Source organism: Chrysemys picta, chromosome 2 (assembly GCF_011386835.1).
Source record: "Chrysemys picta bellii isolate R12L10 chromosome 2, ASM1138683v2, whole genome shotgun sequence".
Taxonomy (NCBI): domain Eukaryota; kingdom Metazoa; phylum Chordata; order Testudines; family Emydidae; genus Chrysemys; species Chrysemys picta.
The window spans coordinates 233,889,940-233,900,737 of NC_088792.1; the positions used below are offsets into that span (position 1 = coordinate 233,889,940).

Sequence of the window (10,798 nt, forward strand, 5' to 3'; positions counted from 1 at the left end):
CTAGTCTCATTGCAAAAGAGTATGAACCCAGTGGCACTCCTGGGAGGAATGAGTGCCTAGGAAATGCAGATTAGATCTTTTGGATTGTATACTACTGGCATTGAATTTGCCCAGAAACTTTTCTTTAACTTTATTTTACTTACTAATCACCTTCCCAGGATCCTGGAGGGGAGATCAAATGCTTTAGGTTTCCATTTGGTTGACAGGGGTTTTGTAGGAGAGGTCAAGTTGCCTCTCTGCACAGACAAGGAGAATCTTACTACTATTTGAGCAACAGTCTTGATGACTGCTTGAGTCTACTCCTACAAATGACGTAGCTTAGGTAACACACTGCTTTGGGCCAGCCTGTCTGGGTTTTTTATTTCTTTGTCTTCTTTCATTAAGGACGTGATCAGAAGTCCATTGATGTCAATGGTAAGCCTCCCACCGAAATCAATGGGGTTTGGATCAAATACTGAAACACTCACCACAACATTCACTTTTTTTACCAGATCAAGCAGGCCCTCGTGTCCGAGACTTTGGCTGCAACACGAGCTCAGAAGTCACACGCCGAAGAACAAATGGGATGTAAGTAAACTGACAATCTGCAAAAGCTGCCTTTTAGGCTAGGTGATCACTGAAATGAACAGTTGAAAGAAAACCTACGGTCACGATCAGTCTACTGCATGTGCCAAGCCTGACGTATGCAGTCTGCCCTGTCCGTACATTTCCCCTAAACCACAAGATGGTGCCATAATCACATCTGACATGATCTCTGTGGGTATTTGGGCATAAACTATGCCTTTTGTCTGCCAAGGTAGATTTGGGGTTATCATCTGCCTTCAGAACTCATTACTCGCCACAAAATAAGGCCATTGAAATAGTTTGGGGATCTCTTTGGTTAGTGGACATTATTAAGTGAAAACTCTCCCATTGTATAAAGGTCCTCCTTGCTTCTGTGACTTTTAACAGTAATGTGTGCAGTTATGACAGAGTGATGATTTTAGCATGAATGGCTTTTGTGAATTACGATATTCCATACTGACTTACATTAAATTCTTAGCATGAAATTTCCGAACAAGAATATCAAGAATTACTGTGGCCAGGTGCCACTACTTCTAACTGACATCATGGGCTGTGGTGCATGGTTTTAACCAGATCTTAGAACAGTTTGGAAAATTAATTGCATGAGGAATCAAGAACTTTGGGATATCAAAGGGACAGCGTCATGTAGTTTAAGCTGAAAATGTGTCCTACTCTAACTTGGTTATATTTTGATCAGAAGTATCCTCTGAATTTGGTGGGCTTCTCTGAGTTATTTTTCTGTATTATTACTATATAACTTGGCTGTTTAGAAGTGGAAAAGAACAAAACATGAAGGATAGATTATTTTTATAGTACCTACACAACAATATTTTGAACTTTTGTGCACTTTCTGCAGTAGGGCCTTAGTAACACTAACTGTTTGAAGAGCTAAGTTTGTTCTCATGCCCCAGTCTGCTCTCAAACGCTTATCCTTCGTTCTCCCCACACAAAATTCAGATCTCCTTTCTCCATGAAAGCACCCTAACCTGAGCCATCTTCCTGAGACCAATTCCCTCCTTCTACGGCCTAACCGGCCTCCCCACTGCACATCTGCTCCAACCCATCTGCCATTTCCCAAGCCAAGAGCCAGTTTGGAAACTGGGGGCAGGAAGGCAGGATGCATGGGGAACACAGGGAAAAATTCTATCAGCAGGTAGATAGTGTTTTCTGGGACTAGCTCTGGTTCATAGTCTCAGCCTCCCAGCTTCTGGAAGCTATTTTGATGCTTCCACCTCCTACCTAGGCCTTCTACCTAACCCAGTTCCAAAACCATTAGAACACTCAGGGTATGTCTATACTGCACACTAAGCCCAGGCTCTGAGACCAAGCCCCCCTTCCATCCACACACAAATCAATCTAATTCAGATGAGCCAGCACTCAGGACCTGGATCCTAGGAGCTGGCTAAGGGGGCTGGATCAGAGCTGGAATCTCACTGTGATTTGGGTCCAAACTCTGTCATTTTGCAGAGTGGATGAAGTCAGAAGGTCTGCACAGTGCAGTATGGATGTCTTAGCTGTGAGACCTGGGGACCAGTAATTGTATGCCCAAGTGTACATTGCACTATGGACACTCAAGCATGGGTTTGGAAACACTGAGTCTACAAGCCCGGATCCCACAGACCTGGGATACAATGCAGTGTAGACATACTCTTAGGGCCATATTTTTCAAAGGTATTTAAATGCCTAAACATGCGGATAGGCGCCCGGTAAGATTTACAAAAGCTAAGGCACTTTTGAAAAGCCCACTAGGCATCTATCTGCCACTTTAGGCACCTAAACACCTTTAGAAATTTGCCTCCCAGTCACCAGCTGTTCCCATAAACTGATCAGTCTTCTAAAGTTTAAACCCAATTTTAAAAATTCTCACAAGAACAACATAAAGACATTGTCCAGAATTTTTAAGATAATTTTTATTCTCATTTTTGTTTCTCGTGAAAGTCCCTTGGAAATCTGAAACTTGAAAGCAGCACTCTTCTCAGCCTTCTTGCTGCCTAAAGCACAAACACACTTTGTTGTTGTACGGTGGCTCATAAGTATTGATCGCTTTTCCCCTGCCATATGTGAAACACGCCTCATGTGTACCTTGGGGCCTTACTGTCCTAGGCACCATACAAACTCTGGGAACTGCAGTCCCTGCCCTGAAAAGCTTACACACTAATGTGAAACAAGATGCAAAAAGTGAGTGTGAGACCTTATCCACATGGCAAAGGGTTGTTGTTGTTGTTGTTGTTTTGTATAAGCTAAGATATGAATTTAACCTGCTATAGTTTGATCAGTATAATCACCATTCTTGTGTGTGTGTGTGTGTGTGCCTTTTTTGGTTTAACTTATGTCATTGGGGAAGGAGTTTAAGCTAAACCAAGAAAAAAGCGACTCATATCAGAATAAGAGTGTCCACACAAGGGTTAGACGTACCTTTATAATTATAATTGGTATAGCTAGTAAAACTTTCCCATGTAAACAAGGCCTAATAAACAGGAATGGCATGGCAATACTACTTAGATCACATGGTTACACAGGCTAGCTTGGGTACAGCTTGATTATTAGTAGCTTGTCTGACAGGGACTTTCCAAAAAGTGCCTCCTTTATTTTTTTTTTGGGTCCTCAATTTTTTCTTTGAATTTTGGTGTTGGCAAAAGGAGGTGGGTTGAAATCCCGAGAGTTGAAAGTCCTTATTTATCCATGACAAGCATCACACTGGGCAGAAGTTTCCCTCCCAATGTGTCTCCATTCTACCCTGGGAGGATCGCCCTGAGGAATGAGAGAGAAATTGGCTTGATTGGCTATTGCCTTGCCACCTCCATTAGTCATTTATACTTGCACAAAGTAGGTGCAAAATGCTATCAAATCAAAATGGTAGCACTTTAGACCCACTTGCACTCCCTTTCCCCAGGTGTAAATGACTGCGCAAAGTTCAAGGCCGTGGAGAATGAGGCCCTCAAAGTCTATTCAGTCCTTGGTATTTCTTCCAGAACTTTCAACCCCCACTGCCCAAAGTGGAGAGCAACTAAATACTGACAAATGCTTATATACAAATGCTGGAAGTCTTAAGATGGGTGAACTAGAATGCCTGGCATTAAATGAAGATATTGGTATAACAGGCATCACAGAAACTTGATAGAATGAGGATAATCAATAGGACACATTAATATCAGGGTACAAAAGATATAGGAATGACAGAGCAGGTGACATTGGTGGGGGAGCGGCACTATATCTGAAAGAAAGCATAGAATCAAATAAGATGAGAATCTTAAATGAATCATACTGTACCATAGAATCTCTATGGATGGAAATTACATGATTGAACAATAAGAATATAGCAGTAGAATGGGCCTTAGATTTCTGAGTCCCTTAGGGCCAGATTTGTAAAGGCATTTAGGCACTTAAAGATGTAGATAGGCACCTTGGGATTTTCAAAAGTACCTGAGGCTATGTCTACACTACAGCCAGGATCGACGCTCTGAGATCGATCCACCGGTGGTCGATTTGGTGGGTCTAGTGAAGACCTGCCAAATCAACAGCAGATCGCTCTCCAGTCAACCCTTGTTCTCTACCCCCGACGAGAAGAGTAAGGTAAGTCGACGGGAGAGTTTCTCCCATCGACCCCCCGCAGTGTAGACCCCGTGGTAACTCGACCTAAGGTACGTTGACTCCAGCTACGTTATTCACATAGCTGGAGTTGTGTAGCATAGGTCGACTTACAGTGTAGACATAGCCTAAGTGTGTAAATCCCATGGATTTAGCTTGAAAAAGGTCCTTAGTCTCTTTTGAAAATTTTATTTTGTATCTTTGAATGCATCAGTTATTTGCTAAGGGCAGGGCTGGCTCCAGGCACCAGCTTAACAAGCAAGTGCTTGGGGCGGCCAAGGGAGAGGGGCGGCACCTGCGGCAATTCGGGGGCGGCAGGCCCCTCACTCCCTCTAGGAGCGAAGGACCTGCCGCTGAACTGCTGCCGCCGATCACAGCTTTATTTTTTTTCCAATGGCCGCTGCCAATCGCAATTGCGATCGCGGCTTTTTTTTTTTTGCTTGGGGCGGCAGAAATGTTGGAGCCGGCCCTGGCTAAGGGTGAAATTCACCAGTGCTTTGCAAAGCCTTGCACTGGTCCTCCACTCCACTGGAGATTCATAGATTATAATGCCAGAAGGGACCATTGTGATCATCTAGTCCTGTATAACACAGGCCACAGCACTTCCCTGAATTAATTCCTGTTTGAACTAGATCATATCTTTTAGAAAAACATGCAGTTTTGATTTTAAAATATCTCTGGGCAATGGGCAAAGCATAAACAGAATTTTGGGGGGGGAATGCTTCTTCAGATATGTCAAAGTGGGCATGTATCAGAGGGCGGGAATTGGCCCTTAAGATTTCATATTTAACGGGTCTTCCTGAGTAAAGGCTGAATGAGAATTGCAGCTGATTTATCCTTTCATTTTAAAAATATTAAGACTAGGGTGAGATTAATAAATGAACCTGGGATCAGGATGGGCTTACTCTGTACCTTGTGCCAGTGTCACAAAAGATGGGACTATATAACAAAAAGGACAATGAGCTTAGAAATGCCAGTTGTAATTAAAAGCTTAGCTGCTTCTTACCTTTCATCTTGGCAGATCGCTGGTCTGGACATGCTATGCATTTTTTATTCATTTTAAGCATAAAAGAAACTAGCCCACCCCTTTCCAGATTCAGGTAACTCACACCCAGCCCAACAGAATGGTGCCACTCTTTTAAAATAGAATTGAAATTCTCCATCAGGATGGCAAAACCCAAGGAAGAAAGCCCAAATCCTATAATTCCCCCTTGGAAATGTGTAAGTGCTTAAAACAGGGGTTTCTAACGAACAGGTCACATGACTGAGATCCTGCTATTTCTGAGTTTTGCCTGCGAAAGGCTGCTAGAGCAGAGCCAGAGTGTTGCTTTAATATAGACCAAGCATGCTAGAGTCTACAGCCTGCCCTACCCATTCCCCCAGGCAGGACAGCATGTTCACCCACCGCAAGTTAGTGCAAATGAGCATCTCACTTTTTGCGTTACAAAATGCTTCTCGGTGACAGATCAGAAGGAAAAAGCTCCTTGAGATGCCTTTAAGAAAATATTTATGAACACAGGAATTAAAATTGAGTGAATTCTTGAAAATATTACGATCAAATCTTGAGGTGCATTTAACTGAAGAGCATATGTGAAATCTGCACTTCTACAATTGTCATGTTATTATAGATATTTATTATCTTTTTAAAAAGCCTACAATGAAGAAGCAGGTAATATAAATGTATTCCTTGTTTTTTGACAAACAACTTTATTTTATATTCTATAGGCACAAGTGAGTGTGCTTTAGAGACCGTATTGTATGGCACACTGATTGCAGCTGAAAGAGATTTCTATCCTTTGCATGCTCCGTCCCCCAATTTTTGACATACTATATTTACTTCATATATAACTGGTTCATATTTTGGGCCTTTTTTCTTTCCATTCTTTTCAACGTTTCCACTCTAATCTTTCTATACCGATTAAACTTTTACATTCCTTCAATGTTTCTCCAGTCTCCTAGAGTCATTTACCAAGTACAGTGGGGATCAGGGCCAAAAACAGCTCAAGATCACAAATAAGATTATCTCAAGTGGCACCTCAGTGAAATTGCTAAATAATCTTTTCTCAAGGACCCAGAACTGTAAACATGAGGCTGATTTCTTCAATATATTACACCTTAAGGTTTTTCCTCTTCGCTAGGATATCTTTTCTCTCTTACCTTACTTCCTAGTGAGGGTGAGCATCTTTCAGTTATGTGGGTGCAAACTAGGAGAAGCTCGAACTTCCTTCAATAGAGTTATTCCAGATGTAACTGGAAGCAACATCTGATGGTCTATGGACTCAGTCCAACTCCTATTAAAATCATTGGGAAGACGCCTATTGACTTCAATGGGTACTGGATCAAGTCCCAACTTCTGTTGTGCAGGAATCATTTTTTAACTTGATGGTAAGGAGAGCAACTTAACTAAATTGTTCACTTAATTCTTCCCACAGGGGACAACCAGATACTAAGCAGGAGTACAAGCTAGTCTCTGGGAGATTGGACACTGCAGGCTGCTTTCCAGTATACTTTTCAAGGAATCTCGCTCTGCTATAAAGACACAGGAGTTAAGCCACTTCTTGTTAAACAAATGCTACTTTATCCTATTGCTTAAATTGAGATGAGGCCTCGTCTTTTCTAAAAGGATTCAACCCTCCCCCTCATTGCGATGATTGTGAGCTAAACCCAAAGAAAATATTTTCTGAAAACAAATCTTATCTCAGGATTTTTAATCTTAGGAGTTAAGAAACAGGAAAGGTCTGCTTCCAACTAGCAAAACTCAGCTGGCTTTCCCACTGCACAAATACAAATAAAAGCAAAGCTGACTGCAGCTTGAATGGTAGAATGACAAGGAACAGTTGCAAAAGATTATTACATTATCTTTCAGGATTCGAAAAGGAATGTATTGTTGACATCCATTTGTTAATCTACATGTATTTTTCTTTTCTGTGAATCAATGTATTCTGTAAATCTTTCAAACATGCTTTTTCTCTGCTGACTGATGTGTTACTGTAATATAGGTGAATTGTTTTGGTGGGCTGGAGGGAGTAATGCTATTGTCTGTCTGTGTTACTAGAGAATATCCCCACCCAAAAGATGAAGAAAAAAAAGAAACAATGTGTTGATAAGGGCAGATTTCAGGAACACCTTTATAATGAATATTTTTATGTCTGGTCTACACTTAAAAATTAGATCAACCTCTCTACGTCACTCAAAGGGTTGCACCCTGAGTGCCACAGTTAAGACGACCCAATTCCTGGCGTAGATGCAGCTAGGCCAACGGAAGAATTATTTTATCGACTTAGCTACTGCCTCTCCAAGAGATGGATTAACTACAGCAATGGAAAAACTCCTTCTGTCAATGTAGGAAGCATCTACACTGTGGTGCTACAAGGACACAGCTGCAGCGCTGTAATCGTGCTGCTGTAGCAGCTGTAGTGTAGACATACCCTTACTTTGATGCAGTCAGACACTACCAGAGCACCAGCAAGTCATTGAATTGTTGTAACAAAGCTTTTAATATCCTTTATAAAAAAATAAAGTTATTTACATTTGCAACTCATTTGATGGCGTCCTCATTACAACACTTCACTGGATGAAGAAATGTCACTAGAATACACATTAGGGTTAGTATCCTTCATAGATGAGCATAATATGACAGGACAGACTGTTAAAAATATTTTAAAATTCCTGATCTTCTATAGCTTGATACAAATACATTCCTTACAACACATGTACCCCAGTTTTAGAGTAAGCAGGATCCCATCCAGGTTAAGACATGGGATCTTTGTCCTATCTAGTAACGTGTCCTAGGGATAGTCGCTGCTCTTGTATATGGCACCTTGACACACAAAAAAGGGCAATAACCTAATTCCAAGGCCCATAACCTAACTGCAGGACCTTGCTTATGCTACTTCAATGTCTTTAAGAAAAATCTAGTTAAAAGGACAAAAGTAATATGACTATATTTATTGCATAGCTGCAGGAAATAGGATTCATGAATACAAAAGCCATCGAAATATATTATAAATCTATTTGAGTATCAAAACTACTCTAGAATACTGCTTTGCTTTAGAATACAAATAACACTGTTTGGGATTAGTTTGTAGAGTCTGATTTTGGTCCATGCTGTTAATTCTATAATGTTATAATCCTCTTCCATTACTTTAAAAGCCTCAGGTCAACAGGTCCTCAGGCAGTGGTAGTAATGATGCAGCAAAAGAAAGGCCTTTCCAAATCCCAGACTTCAGCTGCTGCAGCCAGTTCAGAGAAATTCCCATCTCACCTCCTCCCTTCTTTATTCCTTCCCTTTAAGTGCATTTACCCTCAGAACTATAAGGGAAAGAAAGGGTAGGGTACAAAGATTTCACACCGTTTGTTAGAGATGGTTTCTAGTCACCATCCTTTAGCTGTGTGCCCATAAATCATAGCTCTTAAAAATATCCAGCAAAAAGTTAGCTTTACTTCAGCTAAGCTGTAGTTCCACATAGTCTGTTAGCTGTAGAAACTTCTTTGGTGTCAGATTCTGGTCGTCCGGAAACCACAAATGGCCAAGTCTGTAAACAAAAAAGGCATTTCACATTAGAAGGATGGTTGCACTATAAAGTAAAACTGGAGCTTTTATTAACAGTTAATTTCCTAGCACCCCATATTTAAAAAACAAACAACAGTTTTAGTCACACTGGGAAGCACTACAAACTGGTTCTCTCTAAAAAGTATTATTAATTGGAATCAAATGCACCTTAACTTATTATTACCAGCATCCACTTATTCATGTCCAAACATATATTTTAAAAATGCCTTGTAACTGATTTGCTAGTTTTTAAACTAGTGCTAAATAATCAACCATCCTAATACATTTAGAAAGACAAAACAGCAATCCTCTTCTTTATGCTTCACGTCTTAAATTTTGGATTTAGTGAAAGCTTGTGCTGCAAAATGACCTGAAGAATGAATTATATTTTCCTCAGTCATTTAACTTGCCTGATAGCCAAAGAATGAATTCGTTAAAGGTTTCTGATTCAAACTCCCCAACACATCTAGCCTTTGCATTACTTTAGGTCAAAGTTGGCTCTTCGTTATACTGCTGTAAACGGGATGATTGCAAATTTTTTTCAAAGCTGTAGCTGAGCGGAGAATTGGGGTCTTGCTTAAATAATAAACAACACTCTGCTGGACTGATCTACACAGTTTAAAGAAATAGGGGGAAATCTAAAAACGCTGGAAAATGTAGTATACCAGCTACAGACACGCTGAAGTTAAACATCTGAAGTAAGAGTTAGACCAGATGAGTTAGATCACTAATTATTTTTCAGGGGGAAATGTCAGCATATAAAAATAAACACATGTCGACGGGTCTGTTCTTCCTCTCCACAAACACCCCCGCTCCCAGAGCTACTACGTGTTCATCCCCAACGCGCACAGCTCTCTCTGAGCAGGGACTGGACGGACTCGGGCTCCACGATGAAGGTTTCAGACCCACAAGCGGCTGCCGTTGTTCGGTGCCCCGCTTGACACGCCTGGCACCGGATTGACAGGGCCGGGCGCGCCAAGCCAGCGGCTTCTTGCAGCTCAGCACCTCTGCGAAGCAGGCTCTGGGTGTGCGAGGTTGCTCCCTCCCCCCCAAAAAATCAGATGCCTCTTAGAAAAGTGGCCCTTGTCTGCCATCCCTCTGTCCGTCCATCCTGCCCATCCACCTAGGGGCGGGCCAGCCTCGCCTCGCCGGGGGGGGGGGGGGGGGGGCGCTTACCAGGTTGACAGGGTGCACGTAGCCGTTCTCGTAGCGATCCTCCTGCAGCAGCTGCCGGAGGTGGGCGATGTAGCTGGACGCGAGGCGCAGCGTGTCCAGCTTGGAGAGCTTGGTGTCGGGCGGCACCCAGGGCAGGCTGGTCTTGAGGCGGGAGAACGCCTTGCTCAGCACCCGCATGCGGGCCCGCTCGCGGGCGTTGGCCGCGTTGCGCTGCGACTGCTTGCACTCGCCCGACGCGCCCCTGGGCAGCAGCGGCGGCTGCTTCTTGCCGCTCGCCCGGGCCCGTTTCCTCTTGCAGCCCCCGGTCGGCCCCTCCGCCGCGCAGCGCCCCTCGCCGTCCTCCTCTTCCTCCTCCTCGTCCTCCTCCTCGGCCGCGGAGGACTGGTCCGCCGAGGGGTAGAGCGGGCCGCGGGGCTGGCGCTGGGCGGCGGACGGCGGGTAGCCCAGCTGCAGCCCCCGCAGCTCCATGGCGGGCAGCTCCTCCGCGTCGCTGGCCGAGCCCGTGGACATGGCACGCGCCCTTCCCCCGGGGAGAGACGGGCTCGGGGGGCAGCGGCGCCGGGCAGGCAGCGCAGGCGAGGAGTCCGCCCAGCCCCGCGGCCGCCCCGCCCTCACCCCGCGCCGGGTGGCTCGGGGGGATGCCCCCAGCCGACGGGGCTATATAGCCGGGGGCCCGGAGCGAACCATCTGCAGAGGGGGAGGGGGGGAGGGGGGGCTGGGGGGCTGGGGGGCTCCCCCTCCTCCCTGCGCACACACGGCCACGGGCAACGCGCCCGGAGCTCGCCCCAGCACCGCCTGAGCCCTTCCCCAGCGCCGCAGGGTGCGCCCAGCAGCCCCGCCAGGGACCCCGGCGCTGCAGTGGGAACCGGAGCGCAAGGCTGGGGAGGAAGGGGTCAAGCGCCCCCCACCCCGCGGGCA

At 44.6% G+C, this 10,798-nt stretch overlaps 1 protein-coding gene across 1 annotated transcript; it reads right to left on the minus strand.

Annotated features, from left to right (window-relative positions):
• Positions 1 to 7,630: 7,630 nt before the first annotated feature.
• Positions 7,631 to 10,527, minus strand: MSC (musculin). The gene is made up of 2 exons (XM_005309285.4): positions 9,881 to 10,527; positions 7,631 to 8,687 (listed from the first exon to the last, which is right to left on the minus strand). Exons 1-2 carry the CDS (start codon positions 10,388 to 10,390, stop codon positions 8,601 to 8,603), a joined length of 597 nt encoding a protein of 198 aa, XP_005309342.2. The 5' UTR covers positions 10,391 to 10,527; the 3' UTR covers positions 7,631 to 8,600.
• Between the last annotated feature and the right edge of the window lie 271 nt (positions 10,528 to 10,798).